The sequence below is a fragment of the Terrapene carolina genome, unplaced genomic scaffold (assembly GCF_002925995.2).
Source record: "Terrapene carolina triunguis isolate 2854851 unplaced genomic scaffold, T_m_triunguis-2.0 Scaffold212, whole genome shotgun sequence".
In the NCBI taxonomy this organism is placed as follows: Eukaryota; Metazoa; Chordata; order Testudines; family Emydidae; genus Terrapene; species Terrapene triunguis.
This window is the reverse complement of record NW_020664563.1, coordinates 12,535,376-12,556,252: the sequence shown is the minus strand read 5'-3', so window position 1 is coordinate 12,556,252 and position 20,877 is coordinate 12,535,376. Positions and strand designations below refer to the sequence as shown.

The 20,877-nt window shown below is 46.5% G+C and overlaps 1 protein-coding gene across 1 annotated transcript in view; it reads right to left on the bottom strand.

The window, feature by feature from the left end:
• LOC113407555 (LIM/homeobox protein Lhx4) overlaps nt 1–20,367 on the bottom strand; it is a 71,220-nt gene extending 50,853 nt beyond the window's left edge. Inside the window, exon 1 of the mRNA XM_026656193.1 lies at nt 20,292–20,367. Coding sequence (XP_026511978.1) covers nt 20,292–20,367 — 76 coding nt within the window. The remainder of the gene's footprint in view (nt 1–20,291) is intronic.
• Between the last annotated feature and the right edge of the window lie 510 nt (nt 20,368–20,877).

Here is a 20,877-nt window from a genome sequence, read left to right as displayed (position 1 = left end):
AGGATCAGAGGGGGGAAAATTCCCTTCCAGTCAAAGATTTAAAAAAATAAAGAAAAAAAGATATTAAATAGAATCAATGTGCCCGCTTTGTCTTTTTAAATGGAATTGCCTTCCCTGGGGTCAGCTCTCCCATTGCCATCATATGTCTGCAGAATGGCTTTCATTTATTTCATTTATTTTAACTAAATTATTTGGTATAATAGGAATAATGTTAATGGAATTATACACTGTGACCAGATTACTGTCTAGCTCTTTAATAACAAATGTCTCAGCTTCACCTCTGCGCTTACAGTATTTTTGATAAATACTTTACCTCGGCATTTGTCTTTTAGTGGCAGACAGTTATCCACACCACACATAATTAGATTAACGGTGCTGCTTAATTGACTGCGTATCTATCTGTACAAATTCATTCCGCTTGTCCTTACGTATCTACTTACCTGTCCACCCAACCAGCTATTTATGATAATCGTGGACTGCAGATAACATTGTCCAATAAGAGGAGACAGAATTATGTGACCTAGAGTAGCCTAGCACTGTAGCTCTCCCACAGTAGATGATCAATTGTTATTAGAGGCAAACATTACTGGCTCTAGCTATTCGCTGAGACAGGGTCACATGAACCTGAGACCTACAGGAAAGAAACCTCAGCATGGAGTCAACCTGCCCAGAATGGTTCCGATACCATATGGGGAAAAAATCAACCTTACAGTACAATGATAAACAGTAGCAGATGACAAGGTTGAGTTATATAATGCAATTGCACTGCCTGATTTGTGTGCATCACTAAACACCTAGTCAGGCCAAATTCTGCCAGCCTCTGGCACTCTGCAATGGCACTTGTAACCCATACTAGCACACTGCAGGCCTCTGACTTCCTTTAGCAGTTGGACAACATAAGAGGATAAGAGTCTACTACTTCTGGCAGCTAGGACAAATCCTCTTTTAGCTCAAGTGAAAAAAGCCCAAGTTTTTATTGCTAGAAGTCCTTGGTTCAAAGCTGCCCACTAGCAACCCAAGCAGGCTTCATTATACTGTGATAACATTATAATCAACAGGTTGATGCTGGTTAGTGATTTTGCTTTTTAAGAAAAAAAATTGTGAGGATTTACTTGGGGAGGAAGGCCCTGCCCCCCAAGATTTTATTGAAAATAATCTGAAAATTCCTCTGTGCCTTGAATTTTTTAATATGCTCTTCAACTGATGTTAAGGGGGGAAAAGGAAATAGCACAGTTTAATGGTGAACTCCAGAAATGAGTTACTGATTGATTTCTGGCCAGGATTTTCTAAAGCAAAGTGCCTCGTTTCTGTCAGATGGCTATAGGGGCCTGATAATAAGACTGCTCTAAGGTGACTCAGACTACAAATCAAGGCACCCAAATCACAGTGGTGTTGGAAAACTGAATGCTCTGGACTAGGACCTGTCCTTCTGCTGTGTGGCTTCATTGGAGGGGGAAGAGATCACAGGGAGATATCCCCCAGGACACACAGCAGAAAAGGATCCTTCCTTCCCTAGCTCTCAAACCAGGGCTATCCAGCAACATCTGATTCCTGATCTGGCCCATGCACCATGACTCCAAAGAGGCTTGGAGTTCTGGCTAGGGACTGTATGATGAGCCCGTAGCGCAGGGGTTCTCAGGACAAAATTTTTGGAGGCCTCAGAGTGTGGCCACCGACTCTTGCTGGTGACCCCCCTCACACGTTTTCCTAAAATACTTAATTAGCTTTAGGAAAAACAAATAAATATGCACATATACCCGTCCAAATCATTGCAATTTATTTATTGCTAGCTAGTAAGTCTGTTGTGAAAAGTGATATTAACAAGCATACACGTATCGCTTTTCACAACAGACTACCTCAGTCCTGTCAAGCCTGGGGACAAATTAAGCCCTGGATGGGGGGTCGGGGGAGGCAGTGGGGGCCAGGGGTAATGGGGGCAGGTAGGGGGAGGCAGTGGGGGGACTAGAGCCCAAAGCCCTGTGGCCAGAGCTTGCTGCCCCTCTGCCCCACTACTCCAGGGCTGAAGCCTAAAGCTTGAACCACATCACCACTGGGGAGATGGGGAACTCACCGGCTGCCTGGTCCTCCAGCATTGTGCCCCAGGTGTCTCCACAGGGGGAGCAGGGCACAACTACTGCTGGCAGCCTCAGCAACCAACATCCAGGAGCAACAGGGAGGGGCCCCTACTCCCCCCCTCCCCCCATAACAGCCCAGGAGGCTGTGGCCGCAAGAAAAGCCCCTAGTGGCCGCATGCAGCCACGGTGGCCACATTTGAGAAATGCTGCCCTAGCTGGATATCATCTAAGCTGTGATGCATAGCATGAGAGAGTCAGAGGTAAACGCTGTGGCTTTTCATAGATTTCAAGGCCAGAAGGCACCAATAGTGATCATCATCACCTTGATAACACACACCAGAGAATTCCCCCAAAATAATTCCTGGAGCAGATCTGGAGCAGATCTTTTAGAGAAACATCCCATCTTGATTTTAACATTTCCAGTGATGGAGAATCCACCACAACTCTGGGTAAATTGTTCCAAAGATAAATAAGCCTTACTGTTAAAAATCTACAGGAAAGCATGCCCGGCTCCATGCATTCCCCAGCTCTGCCTGCCCAATGGAATCCCACCCAGCCTGGCAGCTTTTAGGAGGAGTAGAGGTCCATGTATTGACCATACACTCAGCTCTCCCTATAAGCACCAGCCAGGGCAGAACGTGGCACTACCCCATTATCAGCATTAAAATAAATGTAGCGGGTTCTCAGATTCTGGTACTATTCCTTGCTCGGTTTTGGAGTGATGGATTGACAGACACGGTGTGGTCTGTTTGGGTGCCATTCACCAGCAGCATGTTTTAGATCAGGGCAGTAGTTGGAATGATTTATAACACTGGCTTCATCTTTATGGCATTATCTATCCCCGTCAGGGAAAAAAAATAGCTAATTATTGTACCAAAACTGATTGTGAAATACTCTATGAAATTCTTCATATCAATTTGTCACTGAGAGGAGCTGCAGAAATCAAATGCAGTGATAATCCAAGAGAATCCTGAATGGGCAGGGTCCCAAAGCAAACCTCACAGCAGAGCCCCCAAGCGTTAGGTCATCCAACTCGGAATTTTACAAATGGTCCCTATTTTTTTTAACAGGCTGAACCAAGCCCTTCAGCTATGAATGCTCCTGAAATCTGGGGCATTCCAAATCCAGCCCCCGCTCTGGATCTCAATCACACACATACACTTCATAGTACATGCGCAGAGGAACCTGCTTTTACTGAACACAAATGTAACGTAAGTACCAGCTAATGGAGCTACTCCTTTAAAAATAAATAAAAATCCTCTATGAGGCTATAACACGATAAGTAACTCCATTTGAAGCAGACAAAGCTCCACATTTTTTCATTGCAGCACAATGTCAGAATTGCTTTTCCCGTTCTAGGGAGCGATCTGTGTTTATATGGAGGACCTGATCCTGTGGACTTAGCTCAGGTGCACTCCCTGAAGGCTCCGATGGAAGTTCTGCTTGAGTGGGAATTGCAAAATCAGACTTTAAAGGAAAAAAATAAATGACATCACTCTGCATCTAATCCAGAGCCCCTTGAAGACTTTCCCTTGACTTCAAGGAGCTGTCAATCAGAACCTATGGAGTGCGGGGGCGGGGGTATTTAACACGTGTATGCAGGGCCGGCTCTAGGCACCAGCAAACCAAGCAGGTGCTTGGGGCAGCCCATTTTCAAGGGCAGCATTCTGGCCATTTTTTTTTTTTTTTTTTTTTTTTGCTTCCGGCAGCAAAAGCTTAGAGCCGGCCCTGGCAGCAGCAGCGCGGGGGGCGCCCTGGGGCCGCTGTGGTTCGCGCTGCGGGGGAGCAGCACCCACACCTTGTGGCTGGGCCGGGCAGGCTTCGAGCAGGGGACACTCAGGCTGGGGGACACCAGGGGCACACAGAGCCGCCTTCAGGTGCCGCAGGGCAGCCGCCCCCCACCGCTGCAGCCGGGGCTGGGCGAAGCGGCCCGAGCTGCCCAGGGACTGCGGCAGGATGGCCAGGAGCAGCAGCAGCAGCGGGGCCATACAGGGTGGGGCGCTGCCATGCAGGGCCCACCTCCCGCTCTCCGGGGCTCCGCTTCCTCTGGGGCTACCCTGCCCCAGCTCCTCAGCCCCCTGCTGGGGCGATCCCCCGGCTCTGCCCGCCCGGGTTCTGGCCAGTCCTGGAGGCGGGAGCCCTGGATGGAGGGACCCTGGGCTGAGGCACGGCCCGGGAGCCCCGCTGCTTACTCCGACCCTGCCACTGCCGGACTGGCTGGAGGTGAGGGGGAGAGCGGGCAGAGTCATCACTGGTGGGGGGGAGCCCAGGGCTGGGGCGGCAGAGGGGGCGCGGGGGGGGGGGGTGGGGGGCAGCCAAAAATTTTTTTGCTTGAGGTGGCAAAAAACCTAGAGCCAGCCCTGCGTGTATGGCAGTATCACCCCAAAGCATGGGTGAGGATCATGGCCCTGTTGTGCTAGAAGCCATACAAATACATATGAAGGCAGGGTCCCTGCCCTGGAGAGAGAGCTGCAATCAATATATACAATGTTTCGACACTCATACAAAGTTGCTGCTTTAAAATTATTATAAATAAAGTAAAAGCCAACTAATCCCATCTGCCCCTCAATCTCGTCCTCATTAATTGCTCTGTTTCTTATATGTGTCACAGCAGAGGTGGGTCTAATGGAGAGGTTTGATATACAAGATATTAGACTCACATAGGCATTTCATCTCAAAGTGTTTCACAGACTACGTACGTGCAGTACCAATGACATGCAGCCACCTCTGGGGATGGAGAGCCCTGGCTGACTGTTGCATACCACACTGCATAGCAATAGAGGAGAAGACATTTGCTGACCCATGACCCTGTTATAGGATCCTTAAGGTCCACGTGCAGCAGACAGAAGTTCAGTTTTTAATCTCTCATTGGAAAGATTCATTCTCCCACACACTACATGGAACTAAATTTTAGATAGCTATAGACAGATAGATCTGATGCTGCATTCTTTGCACACCCCGAACTCACGTCAATGGGAACTTTGTGTATGTAATTAGTGGAGGATTGGGCCCATAATGTGGGGCAGCATAAAGGACTTATTGCCAGGAGTTTGCAATGACCACATTACTCGTAGGTGCCTGAGCTACAAGTGAATTATGTAGCTTTTCCCAGATTAGCAGCAATGAAAACTTTATAGCATCCCCGCCATCACATATTTTGTTTATGCCACTAATTTTTGTCCTTTAAAAATAAAATTCTGCTCTGCTATTTCCTCCTTGAAGTGCATTAGTTACTATGGAAACAGTGATGTCATTTGTATGGGCAGAGTTTAGTAACATCCAGAACTACTGAATGAAGCCTATGGGAGTTTTGCCTGAGTGAGGGCTGCAAGATTAGGCCCTATATTGTTACATGAGATAACATGAGATCAGGTCAAAACCAGAGCTAATGGGCCGGATCCCCAGCTGGTCTCCACAGCAGTAGTTCCATCAACTTCAGCGGAGCTATGCCCATTTACACTAACCTTGTCTACACTAAAGGGAAAAGTTGATCTAAGCTACGCAAGTTGAGTAACATGAATTGCGTAACTCAAATCAACGTAGCTTAGATCTACTTACCGCGGGGTCCACACAACGTGACATCAACGGGAGACACTCTCCCATCGACTTCCCTTAGCCCTGGTCTACACTGGGGGGGAGGTTGACCTAAGATACGCAACTTCAGCTACGCGAAAGCATAGCTGAGGTTGGTGTATCTTAGGTCGACTTACCTGGCTGCAAGGACGGCGGTGAGTCGATTGCTACCACTCCCCCGTCGACTCCGCTTCCGCCTCTCGCGAGCTGGAGTTCCAGAGTCGACTGGGAGTGTGTTCGGGGATTGATTTATCCACGTCTATACGAGACGTGATAAATTTATCCCTGATAGATCGATCACTACCCATCGATCCGGTGGGTAGTGAACACCTGTCCTTACTCTTCTCGATCAGATGGAGTACAGGAGTTGATGGGAGAGCAATCAGCGGTCAATTTAGTGGATCTTCACTAGAACCAATAAATCAACCGCCAATGCATCGATCGCTGCAACATCAATCCTCCGGAAAGTGTAGACAAGCCTTATTTGGCTTGATCTGCATTTGGATCTGGCCTGATTTTATTTTTGTAAAAGCCTTCCAGGTGCTGTATTGCAGCAACATGTCTTCAGATAGTCCCAGATTCATTATTCCAACTGGAGAACAGAACGGAAAATCTTATTCAGAGAAAACTACACCAAGAGAAAGAGAAAAAGAAAGAGAAGGAATCCCATACAACCAGATTCCAGTTCACTCACTGCCCTGGGCCCACATAGGGTGTTTCAGGATGGAATCGGTTTTAACCTTTGCAATAAAACACCTCCAAAAACAATAATTTAAAAGAAAGGGGTGATGAATGTTACAGCTGTTGATTTACACTCTACTAACATCATCAAATGCAAATTAAAATCATACATTTGTTGTACATAGCATAACATTGTTCATAGTATATGGCTGCAATCTCTCAGGGAGTCCTGGTGATATGTACAAAGGACCTGAGGTTCATTTTCGTGGCTTATTCTCAGCAACTCTAAATAAATATTATAATATGTCCTATCATAGAGTAGGTTGCATATATTCATATCTTCCCAGCTACAAAAATGTTTAGATAGATAGATAGATGTTTAAATGCCTTGTTACAATAAATTTCATTCTGAAACCCTTGTATAAATAGGATACAGTCTCTCACCAACCAGGATTTTTAAAACCAATTGGAATTCCTGAACCTACAAAAAGCCCTGGGGATGGACAATTCCTGGTTCCCCTAAGTACTGGGAGTATTGAAAAGATAGGTGTGGAGAAGGGAACTTTCTCAGAAGCAATGGGGTTTGTGCAGGCTCTCCCAAGAGGAAATGGGAATCTCTCTCAGAAGAAGCTAAGATTGCTCCTAGTGCCCAGGAGAAGCTGAGCTTTACTCTGGCTGGCCAGAGAGGAGACTGTTTCAGTCTTGCCATGTTGAAGGGGGTTGCACTAGATGAAGCTCTACCAGCTTGAATGAATCTATGAAAGGCCCAATTTCTACCCAGTGGGGTGCTCCAGTGTAAAGGAGAGGAAAATTTTCCCCCAAACACTGATTTGGGCTCCAGATTCCAGCCCTGAAGTAGTCTGAGACTCACTCATAAGAACATAAGAATGGTCATACTGGATCAGACCAAAGGTCCATCTAGCCCAGTATCCTGTCTGCCGACAGTGGCCAATGCCAGGTGCCCCAGAGGGAATGAACAGAACAGGTAATCATCAAGTGATCCATCTCCTGTTGCCCATTCCCAGCTTCTGGCAAACAGAGACTACGGATACCATTCTGCCCATCCTGGCTAATAGCCGTTGATGGACCTATTCTCCATAAATGTATCTAGTTCTTTTTTTAACCCTGTTAAAGTCTTGGTCTTCACAACATCCTCTGACAAGGAGTTCCACAGGCTAACTATGCGTTGTGTGAAAAAATACTTCCTTTTGTTTGTTTTAAACCTGCTGCCTATTAATTTCATTTGGTGACCCCTAGTTTTTGCGTTATGAGAAGGAGTAAATAACACGTCCTTATTTACTTTCTACACACCAGTCATGATTTTATAGACCTCTATTATATCCCCCCTTAGTCATCTTTTTTCCAAGCTGAAAAGTCCCAGTCTTATTAATCTCTCCTCATATGGCAGATGCTCCATAGCCCTAATTATTTTTGATGCCCTTTTCTGAACCTTTTCCAATTCCAATATATCTTTTTTGAGAGGGGGTGACCACATCTGCATGCAGTATTCAAGATGTGGGCATACCATGGATTTGTATAGAGGCAATATGATATTTTCTATCTTATTATCTATCCCTTTTTTAATGATTCCCAACATTCTGTTCACTTTTTTGACAACCACTGCACATTGAGTGGATGTTTTCAGAGAACTATCCACGATGACTCCAAAATCTCTTTCTTGAGTGGTAAGAGCTAATTTAGACCCCATCATTTTATACATATAGTTGGGATTATGTTTTCCAATGTGCATTACTTTGCATTTATCAACACTGAATTTCATCTGCCATTTTGTTGCCCAGTCACCCACTTTCGAGAGATCATTTTGTAGCTCTTCGCAGTCTGCGTGGGACTTAACTATCTTGAGTAGTTTTGTATCATCTGCAAATTTTGCCAACTCACAGTTTACCCCTTTTTGCAGATCATTTATGAATATGTTGAATAGGACTGGGCCCAGCACAGACCCCTGGGGGACACCACTATTTACCTCTCTTCATTCTGAAAACTGACCATTTATTCCTACCCTTTGTTTCCTATCTTTTAACCAGTTACCAATCCATGAGAGGACCTTCCCTCTTATCCCATGACAGCTTACTTTGCTTAAGAGCCTTTGGTGAGGAACCTTGTTGAAGGCTTTCTGAAAATCTAAATACACTATATCCACTGGTCCCCCTTGTCCACATGCTTGTTGACTCCCTCAGAGAATTCTAGTAGATTGGTGAGGCATGATTTCCCTTTACAAAAACCATGTTGACTATTCCCCAACAAATTATGTTCATCTTTGTGTTTGACAATTTTGTTCTTTACTATAGTTTCAACCAGTTTGCCCAGTACTGAAGTTAGGCTTACTGGCCTGTAATTGCTGAGGTCACCTCTGGAGCCCTTTTTAAAAATTGGCATCACATTAGCTATCCTCCAGTCATTTGGTACAGAAGCTGATTTAAATGATAGGTTACAGCAGTGTTTCTCAAACTGGGGTCGCCGCTTGTGTAGGGAAAGCCCCTGGCGGGCCGGGCCAGTTTGTTTACCTGCCCCGTCCGCAGGTCCGGCCGATCGCGGCTCCCACTGGCTGCGGTTCGCCGCTGCAGGCCAATGGGAGCTGCTGGAAGCAGCGCGGGCCGAGGGACATACTGGCCACCACTTCCAGCAGCTCCCATTGGCCTGCAGCGGACGGGGCAGGTAAACAAACCGGCCTGGTCCGCCAGGTTCTTTCCCTACACAGGTGGCGACCCCAGTTTGAGAAACACTGGGCTACAGACTACAGTTAGTAGTCCTGAAATTTCACATTTGAGTTCCTTCAGAACTCCTGGGTGAATACCATCTGGTCCTGGTGACTTATTACTGTTTAGTTTATCAATTTGTTCCAAAACCTCCTCTAATGACACCTCAGTCTGGGACAGTTCCTCAGATTTGTCACCTAAAAAGAATGGCTCAGGTTTGGGAATCTCCTTCACATCCTCAGCCGTGAAGACCGATGCAAAGAATTCATTTAGTTTCTCTGCAATAGTCTTATTGACCTTTAGTGCTCCTTTAGCATCTCGATAGTCCATTGGCCCCACTGGTTGTTTAGCAAGCTTCCTGCTTCTGATGTACTTAAAAAAAATTTACTATTACGTTTTGAGTCTTTGGCTAGTTGTTCTTCAAATTCTTTTTTGGCCTTCCTAATTATATTTTTATACTTCATTTGCCAGAGTTTATGCTCCTTTCTATTTTCCTCGCTAGGATTTAACTTCCACTTTTTAAAGGATGCCTTTTTGCCTCTGACTGCTTCTTTTATTCTGTTGTTTAGCCACGGTGACTCTTTTTTGGTTCTCTTACTATGTTTTTTAATTTGGGGTATACATTTAAGTTGAGCCTCTATTATGGTGGTGCAGGGATTTTACTTTTGGTGATGTACCTTTTAATTTCTGTTTCACTAACCTCCTCATTTTTGTGTAGTTCCCCTTTCTGAAATTAAATGCTACAGTGTTTGGCCGCTGGGGTGTTTTCCCCACCACAGGGATTTAAATTTAATTATATTATGGTCACTATTACCAAGCGGTTCAACTATATTCACCTCTTGGACCTGATCCTGTGCTCCACTTAGGACTAAATCAAGAATTGCCTCTCCTCTTGTGGGTTCCAGGACTAGCTGCTCCAAGAAGCAGTCATTTAAGGTGTCAAGAAACTCTCTCTCCATCCCGTCCTGAGGTAACATGTACCCAGTCAATATGGGGATAGTTGAAATCCCCCATTATTATTGAGTTTTTTATTTTAATAGCCTCTCTAAATCTCCCTGAGCATTTCACAGCCACTATCACCATCCTGGTCAGGAGGTCGGTAATATATCCCTACTGCTATATTATTCTTAGAGCATGGAATTACTATCCATAGAGATTCTATGGTACAGTTTGCTTCATTTAAGATTTTTACTTCATTTGATTCTACACTTTCTTTCACATATAGTGCCACTCCGCCACCAGCATGACCTGTTCTGTCCTTCCCATATATTTTGTACTCTGGTATTACTGTGTCCCATTGATAATCCTCATTCCACCAAGTTTCTGTGATGCCCATTATATCAATATCCTCATTCAATACAAGGCACTCTAGTTCACCCATCTTATTATTTAGACTTCTAGCATTTGTATATAAGCACTTTAAATGCTTGTCACTTTTTAGCTGTCTCCCATTACATGACGTAATTAAATGAGACTTTTCGTCATTTGACTGTTTCTCATCAGATCCTACCTGTATTTTATCATATTCCATCTTCTCCTTCTTAGTAGGACATAGACAATCTTCATTACTAGATTCTCCCCTAAGGGATGTCTCTGTCTGAACCATGTGCTCCTCTGCACCTGTCAGCTTTCCCCCAACCCTTAGTTTAAAAACTGCTCTATGACCTTTTTAATTTTAAGTGCCAGCAATCTGGTTCCATAATGATTTAGGTGGAGCCCATCCTTCCTGTATAAGTTCCTCCTTTCCCAAAAGTTTCCCCAGTTCCCTATAAATCTAAACCCCTCCTCCCTACACCATTGTCTCATCCACACATTGAGACCCTGCAGTTCTGCCTGTCTAACTGGCCCTGCACGTGGAACTGGGAGCATCTCAGAGAATGCTACCATGGAAGTCCTGAACGTCAATCTCTTACCTAGCAGCCTAAATTTGGTCTCCAGGACCTCTCTCCTATCCCTCCCTATGTCATTGGTACCTACATGTACCACTACCACCAGCTCCTCCCCAGCACTACACATAAGTCTATTTAGATGTCTCGAGAGATCCACAACCTTCGCACTAGGCAGGCAAGTCACCATGAGGTTCTCCCGGTCATTGCAAACCCAGCTATCTATGTTTCTAATGGTCGACTCACCCATTATTAATACCTGTCTCTTCTTAATAACTGGAGTTCCCTCCCCCAGAGAGGTATCCTCAGTGCCAGGGGTAGACAACAACATCTGTCAATTAACAGTGAATCTTCTTTCCATTGACTTCTCTCTGCCATCCCTCAGCACTCCTACTGCTGGAATAGGAATCCCATGCTTCCAGCTTTTAAGGCCTCTTTCTCATTCTAAATTTTGTTTTATTCTAATAAAGCCGAGAATTGTATTTTGTCTTTAACTATTTGAGATGGCATGCTGCCCAAACCATGCTCACTTTCACTCACTCGTTATCTGGGGGAAGCTGAGTTTTTAAACAGAATAATAGAAAACAGGGTTAAAAAAGCCCTAATAGACCACCTCATCTATTCCCTGGGAACCAGTGCAGAATTGTTGCCTGCAGTGGCTTAGCCTATGTTTCAAATGAAGGGGCTTCTAGCACCTCCTGGGGGAGGCTATTCCACAGCCTTACAGATCTCACACGTAGGATTTTTCTCTTGACATTCACCCTATATTTTCCCTTTGTTAGTGTCATCCTATTACCCCAGGCCATACCCTTGGCACCAACCTAAACATATTTTTTACTCCTTATTATTTGCCTTCTTCATATATTTTTGCATCATGCAACAATATCCAGTTAATTCAATTATTCCTTGTAAAGGGCCTGATCCGACCCCACTGAAGTCACTGGGACTTTTTCCATTGACTTCAATGGGGTTTGGATCAATCCAAAAAATCCCAACTTCCAAAGTTCTGAGTCCCTTTCCTGAGAGCCAATGGGAGTTGAGGGCACCCAGCATTTCCCAGGATCAGACCCCAAAGAGATTGTCCCCAAGACTAAAACACAAATAGAATGAAAAACTGGTATGAGGGGGGAAGACACAGGGACAAATTCAGATCTGGTCTAAGCAGAGGCAATGTCAGTGGGTTCCTCAGCTAGAATGGGCCCTGTTCTGCCATCACTTTGACTGTAAAGCTCCCCCTGGAGATCTGCGTGTGGAATGATGGCAGGCGATAGCCCAGTGGTGTCATTCATTTATCATCGCAGTATCACTGGTGCCACTCTAGTTAAGCTCGTGTCAGTATTTCCATTACTGAGAAGTTCATAATTCAACCCTAAAAATGTCATCTCAGGCTCGAAGTTCACAGGCTGAAAGCAATTAAAAAAGCATTGGGTTTAAATCAGCTTGGGCAGGATTATTATTTTAGTTTACAGAGGTAGAAGAAAATGGTGGCTTGCTTGGTTCATACTTGGTTTCGTTTGCAGTTTTAAAAAATACAATAACCAGCCACCCTAGTCCCCTTTCAAGAATAGCATTGTGCAAGCCACTCACTCACAGCCTGATCACTTAACAAGAACGGAAACAGCTGCATTTTCACACAGGTAAAATTGTTACTGTCTCAGGCTTCAAATTCTTCCCCACATCAATAGGTCCAACTGAAGCTAATGGGCCTACACGCAAGAGTGAGGATTATTTATTTGAGCGAGGAGGGGTTGGAGGATTGGACGCCACAAGCTCACAGTATCACTACAACGTGTTTTTAAAGCATGCGTCAGTTTCATGTTGAAATGAACGTATACAAAACCCTGCTGGTTCCTGTTTATTCCCAGTGCCGTGAGTCACCCAGCACACTCTTCGTATTGCCTAGTTTTGCCTTGCCTTTGCCACAGCACCTGGGGAGGCCAGGGTGGCCTAGCACGCTGGTGACACGCCTGCTAACCGCTCAGTTCCAATCCAGGGGCAAGAGCCGCCCGGACCCTCCCCACGTGCAAAGAGATTCATTGAGTCCTAGCGCAGCTGGACCCACCCCACAGCCTGGACTGCAGCGGGGACAAGAGCAGAAAAATACAACAGTGGTTTGCATTTATAATAGCAACAAGGATTCCAGCGGGCTTCACAAAGCTGGGCAGGTGTTAGCTCCGTTTTACCAACGAGAAAACAAGGACCCAGGCTAAGGGAATATTTTGCTCCCCTCATGCTGGGGCAGACCATTGAAATGAAGCGTAAAGTGGTATTCAGCCCGAAGGAAGGGTACATAATCTGGCTTTATGTGACTTTCCCAATACCATCGAGTGAGTGGCAAAATCAGGAATATTCACGTCTCCTGATCCCTAGTCCCTGGATCTGACCAGTAACTCAGCCCCTTGTAGCCACCACGCCGGGAAAATCAGCCTCATCACTAGTGTTAAAACGAAACAAACAAACAAAAATCTACTGTAAGACAAAAAGGTAAATGAAACAGACTGGCAACAGCCAGGCAATCCAGAGTGAAGGCTGACACCCCTTTTAGCCCATCCTGTTGTGCATTGAGACCAAGGGCTCTCAGCACAGTCACAGTGGGTAATTTACAACACAGCGGTTGCATTATACCTTGGTATAACCAGGTGCGACAAGTGAAGGTGTCAGACTTCACTGAACGCTTCAGCTTTGCTCAGGTTCGCATCACAACCTCAGAGGGGCACGGGTCGCCACTTGAAATGTAATAGGTTATGAACCCACTTCTGTACAGAACAAACACACGGAAGCTACTTTTCTCCTCCTGGAAAAACCGATTGAAAAAAGTTCTCAAAACCCCACTGACTTTTCACTATTTCTGCTGGCTTGTATCATTTCATTCAGTTGGGACAATGGAACCCAGTGAAGACACTTTCCCTTTAGTATCTAGTCCAATTTCAGTTTCTGATTCTCAGCGCTGCAATGTTTGGGTAGCAGACAGGGAGGGGAATGATTATTCGCTGGGTTGGAGCTAATATCCAGATAGACAGATAGATAGATACTTTTCTCTTACCCCTAGGTTTTGTTGAAGCTTGTTTGTAGGAGAGAAGGCGGAGGAATAACATTATTTAATACCCACTAATCGAAATCAGTAAAATGCCTGACCTGACATTCCGTTCAATGAGTCACTCTTTCCACAAATATTTCACTCAGAGGGCTCCGGATTCTGGGGTTTGCTGCTGCCGTGAGGTACCCGGAACACCGCAGAGATCCGCTGCTTTCCCCCCTTAGGCACTCCCGGGCTTTCTCCTCATGGCCTGATGCTGGGAAGTGAATTCTCAGCCCCTTGGCCTGGCATCCCTTTTACGGGCGCGTGAGCCTTCCCTGACCAACAAGGCAGGGAAGACAGCAAGAAAAATGGAGGGGCAGCTTTCCTGGGTGAGGTGGACAGGACTGGGGAGTCTGATCCCAGCCCTTAGGTAGCGCACACAAGGTTTCGCTTCTGCACTGTGGAGTTTCTGCTCTCTCAGGATCAGCCTCCCGGGTTGTGTTTACTCGCCCTGCTGCAGAAGCGACATTTCAATGGAACCTAAACAAGCAGAGCGGCTGCAGCGGCTGTGCCACACAAGGGCTGGTGGCAAGTCCCGGGCCGATCCTGCTCCAGGGGAAGTCACATAGGAGTAGAATAGCCCCTGCTACTACAAAATGCTTGCACCATGAAAGCGCCGTAGCGAGTTCGCGTCGCCCCCGCGAACACCAGAAGGCGCGGTGCATAACAGAATCGGCACCAGAGTGTGCGACAACAACGCAGTTGTGTCCCGCGAGCAACCCTGGATAGACCTTCCCCAGCCGGGACCTTGATCCACTGAGCCTTTCAAACTCCCTGTGAAGTTAGCGGGGAAGCAGGGCGCACGGGATCGAGCCCTGAGCAATGGACTCGAATAGAAAAACGCTGGCGCAAAGCACTGGCGCTGGGCAGCTGAACAAAGGCTGGGCCCGTGTGGCTCTGCTGCAGGTGGGTTCGGTTTGGCGCCGTGGATATATTTCGTCTTTAACTAACATATAATTCGATAAACGCCAGGAGCAATCCGGAGCCGTGCTGAGAAAGTGATGCAGCGCACACATGAAGGGGGAAATCCCCGCGTCTGGGGGGGGGGCAATTCCTGCAATTTGTGAGGAAATAAAACTAGGTTTCTTTTCTCAGCCCGAAAGAGCCGGGACTGTAGGAGATCGGAGGGCGAGAAAGGAAATTACCAGGGCAAAACTACACACAACCCCAGAAAAGCGCTTCGGCGTTTGTCTTTCCCCATCACCTTCCCGGCTTAATCCTGCACTAGTGCAGAGAGCTAATTCATACCAGATACATCTCTAGGAATATGGGCTATGAGGAGAGAGAAAAAATACAAAACAGGCGAGAGATTCCCGGATCGGAATAATTTTTCCCCCTCCCCAAATCCTATAGGTTTCGTTTATTTCTTCCAACTTGGAGAGGGGCTTTTGACGCTGATAACCTACCGGGCCAACGATTTGCTAGGAAGGGGGGAAAGGTTTGAACCGGCGGGAATGTGCGGAATAATCGCGAAATTAACAAAAGGCAACACAGGGGGTAGGCGGGTGGAAATTGCCTCTTCCCAAAATGCAGGGGAACATTTCCGAAGTGCAAAGAGACTGCTGGGAAAGAGACGATTCACCCTCCGGCGAGCTAAACCCAGAGACGGGCTGTACATTGCCCAATTCGGTTTGGGATGAAGTTCTGACCAGGGCAGGTCATTTTTACAGACAGTAAATGAGACTTTACGAATCAACCCAATCGGTTTAGCCTTTTCAACACTAATCCACAAATATAAGGCTAGAAACGGACACGCATAACAAGATTTCCTCCACAGCGCGTCTTGCAAATTACACATTTCACCTGTGTTGATTTCTTCTTGACGTAGAATTTGTTTCGCATAAACCGATACACATAGTCTTTATCTCCCCACATACAGATCGCTAGATAAACTATTTCTCTATAGAGAGATCTAATTCGAATTGTCTATGGATAGAACGTATTTATCTCCTCACACATATATAAATGTAATTGTTTTTACACCTGGAGCCATGGAGATAGCCTATTTGAATTAGAGATGCGTGGATAGATTTTGTGTCTATATTCCTGTACTTGTCTGTCGATGCATCGTTTATTGGGCAAAATTAATCGATGGATATAGAATTTATTGTCGGCATACACGCCCTGTAAACGGCGTTTCCAGACATCCCTGAGCTACTTCTTCCCCCGCCGGATTAGTGTAAAAGGGTCCCAGGTAGCTAGAGAGGGGACGGAGTTTTATTACAAAGATGCTAAAACAGGCTCCCGACCAGGAAAGGGGACATCGCCCAGGCGTGGGGAGCCCTGGGATTTGGCCATAGGCCAGGTCAAAGTGGGCATAAATAGTACAGGGTGATTTTCCCTCTTGCCTGGGACGCAGGGGGTCAAGGACGCCCAGTATAAAGGGGAAATCAGACCCCACACGGAGGCCTCCCTTGTTCTCATCCCCAGTGTCTCCTACCGCCCTTTTCGATCTGAGAAGTGACATTCCTTCTCAAGCCAGGTGGTTCCTCGAATCCGAATCGAAAGGAATTGTTAGACCTTCTCTCACGCCTGCTGGGAGCGATATTGTAAGGGGTGGGGGGAAGACATTCCTCACACCCTATTCGTTATCGGTTACTTGTTTAGTCAAATTTAAAACAATTGTTAACGGCGACGATTGCCTAGAACAATCAGTATTTCGTTGTCTGGGATAAACAGAAGGCAGGGGGTGCACACTGCAGAGAACGAAAGAGAAGAGCGGTGTCGGACTCGGACTCAGTTTCTTACTGGTAGAAAAAAATATTGCTAACCCAGAGCAATTAAAAACAACCCCCTGTGGCTGATACCTAGAACAGCAAAGGTGGGAGGTGAACAGTCCACAGCAACCACAAAGGAAGGGGGCTAGTGAAATTGACAACCCCCTTCTCATGCCTCCTCATTGGTACGGAGAGGTCTCTGAACCAGGGGTCACTGGAAAGCAAAGATCTTTCATCCCCGCACAGGGGGCTTTCTGCGCGGCTTTTGCAAGTATTTAATCAAACAAAATACAAACACCCCCCCCCCCAACAGAAGAAAGGATGAGAGAAGGAGATAAAAAGAGCCGGAGGTGAAACGCGGCTGCCCGGATGGCTCCTGTCCCCTCTCTCTGGAGATGTTTGACTCAGACTCTCCATTCAGCCGCTATGGCAGGGCTGCTCTGGGCACATTTCCAAAGCCAGGGTTGTTTTTTTAGGGGTGGGGGAGAGGGGGAAGAGTATTGTTGCAAATCGGGAGAATCCGGGGAAGCTCAGGAAACCCAAGGGATGGAGCGCTCCAGACTAAATGGAGGAGATTCCTGCAGGAAAAGTAGCAAGATTCAGCCCAATCCAGAATCCACCAGGATCTGGACTAAATGACCCCAAGAGCCTTTGCAGCCCCCCAGTCTTTCACCTGAGCCCCAGTGCCCAGCGGGAGCATGAGAAGGGGGGTTCCAGGAGCTGCTTAAAAACAGGTCGCTGTCCAAGCAGAGAGGGGCACAGAGCCCTTCCCGATCTACAAGTCTGGAGCAAGCACCATGCACAAGCACAACCGCTGGGAAGGCGAAGGGTAAGGAAACAGCATCTTTTGCCTGTCGGGGTCAGGAATTTCAACTCTGCCAGCCAGTGACCCCCTAGGTATCGAAATGTAAGCAACCAAAATACAAAGAGCCGGGAAGTGACTGAAAAGGAATGAGTTGATCAATGGAATATACTAGACGCGTGTATAAGCTATTCAACAAGAAAGATCTGTCTCTAAATACACATTCAACAAGAAGGATCTGTCTCTAAATACACAGATACTTTTACAGCCAGAGATTTGTAGAAAAATATATAAATAGATCAATATATGTAGATACACGTACATTTGTATCTATGTATATATAGTATCTATCTACATACAGCACAGAGATTGTGTATGCGAAGAAACGAAGATAAATTGTATACGTCTATACATAATGGTATATAGCTAGACAGGTATTTAATTATGCATGGATACAGATATCTCTATACATATACAGATAATTGTGTGTATATACCGAAATAACGGTTTGTCTATTTATATATGTATACGAGAGAGATCTGTATCAATACATCATTAAATAGCGGTCTAGATCTAGATATCAATATTTGGACAGATAGATACAATGGGATTTTAAGGATTTTTGACATACAACCTAGCCGTATTTGATCTAAACCAACTGACTCTTCATTATAAATACACATTCTCTGACCCGAGCTATAAATTGGACCCTATTTCTGACAGACAGGTCTGTCTCCGGATAAATGGCCGGGTCCAGTTAATTCTCTCTCTCTCTCTCTCAGTTCGGGAGATTGGGTTGGAGGCGGATTTTAAAACTCAGTAGCAAGAGGAGGACATTTCCCCTCTGGATCATAAAGGAGAATAAAATGAGGTCGCAATGGCTCCCTACAGCCTGTAAAGCAATCCCCAGTTTTCTAGCCGGGGAGAGGGCACCACAGGTAGACAGATAAATCTAGAAGGCTCCAAACAATCAAATACAAACAAAGGAACAGTCCAGAAGCTGAAACCCGTTCTTCTTATTCCGTCGACCAAGATCATACCCGGACATTTTTTGCCACCCCTTTTTGTGCCCTGCTATCGCAAGAAAATAACCGCACTTCCTTTCTGCTGGGTTTCAGACGGTAGCAAAGACTTGCGAGTCAAGCAAGGTGTGAACGGCCCCTAACTTTTCCTATAACTTGTCCTCACACGCCAGCCCGCTCCATCACTTTCCAGAGAGATCTTGCCCGAGAGGAACTAATCTGGGGGGCAGGACGGCAGGGGATGTGTAAAGTACCCCCCATCAGTGTGACCTCCTTCCCGGCTGCAAACGCGACCGGGCCTGGAGTGAGTTAGCAAAAGGATCTCCAAGCGAAACCCTTCAACGCGCGAGGCGGGCAGTCTCCGTACAACGCCAAGCAACACGGTGCTATGTGTAACAACGCACACACCGACACATCCGCATGCCGGCGCCCCGGTTAGCCAGAGACCTGTGGCAGCATTTGCAGAAAACTCTTGATCTGTTTCCCCTGCCAGGCAAAGCCCCGCCGGGCAAAGCCGCACGCGACATCTCTGCTGCCCCGGCCACGCGAGGGGCAATGCCCCAGGGCCGTTCTCCGTCTAACCAGAGCACACGGGCCGCGAGTGCGGGGGAGAGACGCTGCATTCAGACCGGCGCAGGGAGCCAGCCCTTGGCCAGAGCATCTATCGCCTACAGGAGGGGCCGATCGCGTGCTCAGCATTGGGAACAGAGCAAGAAATAGGGGGTCATAAGACAAGCAACGAATATTATGGAGTATGAATGTGTCTATATTATGTGTGTGTGTATATATATCAACACATGCCGTATATATCAGTGTGCGTATATATATCCCCATATATATATGCACAGACAACATATATACCAGCGTGTGGATATAGATATAGATATATACACACACACACAAACACATATACACGTACATACACACATTATAATACATACGCACACGCATAGCTATATTACATACACACGTGTAGATACATACATATGCTTACAGTATATCTCTATTCCTGAGCTAGGGTTCACAACTAGGCTCTCCTATGCATATAACATCTCTCTACTCCTGGATCAGAGTTCACAGCTTCGCCTGAGCTACACTACCCTCAATTCCAATTTGACAAAACAACGGCCTGGGATCTCCCCCCGCAGGCAGCTCAGCGGCTCTGCTCCCCCCGCTCCCCACCTGTATTTCCGAAGAGCAGATTGCAAATAAACTCCCCGGCGGTGACTTGCATTGGGGTCTCCCCACTCCTAGCAGCCAATGGGCGAGATGGGTGCACTTTCCGGAGATTTCCCCCCTTAGAATGCAGCGCTCAGGGGGTCTCCCAACTTCTTGCGAGGCGGTTTAAAGTTGATGTGGCTGCGGGACCAGTATTTTGCTCTCATCTAAGAAGATTGTTTACTTCCCATTAGCTGCCTATTCCTCTTCCCCAATCAGCACAATCATCCTGCATATCTACTCTACTAAGCTCTCCGGGTACTTCCTTCCCTGTTGCGTATTATTATTTTTCTCTCTATATTATTAGTATTTTAAAAAGAAGGCAACCAACCTCATCCAGCCCCTTCGCAGGAATTTGCCTCACATGGAAATACCCACCCGTCTTACATTTCTCAAGTACCCCCCCCCCCCCCCGCCTCTCCACATCTCACAGTGCAGTTAGCCACCCTCCCTGCACCATTTAGGCTTCTATCATTGCCAGTTTTCTTTATTATTAAATCAATGAGGGAAAAAATCCTTACGTTGCATTGGTACACCAAGAATCTCTGGAAGCCCCTTGACAGAACCTTCTGTAGTGAGTGCTGAGCTTTGCATCATTTTATTTAAATAGAAAATAAAAAATAAACGGCTCTATTTTCTCTCTCTATAAAAATAAAATAAAACATTAAGTTTAAAATACAATCAGGGCTGATCCTTCCGCACGTGCCGGAGGACTGGAGTGGCCCTGCTTTAGCCCTGGTCTGTTTCAAATCCCTTTTGATCCTGCTATCCTGGGTTAGTGTATCCTGGGTTAAAGTGATGCTGCAGCAGCTCTTTTCGCTGGAATGCTGGTCCCCCGAAGGCAGGTTTGATTCATTCACACTGCAGGGAGTGAGCGTGACGTCACTTTCCGCAGGGAGGCCCCGCCCCCTCCAGCCAATCCCCTTACATCATGTCAGAAGCTGGGGCGGGGACACCCAAAGGACAGAGCCCAGGTAAAGATTTGAGGGGCGGGGCCACCAGGCGAAGTGGGCGCGGCCTGTGCTTTATGGGCGTGGTTACCTGGCATTCAGCCCCGCCCCTGCCCTTCGAGGTCTATAAAGGCAGCGGCGGCAGCTGGTGGCTCAG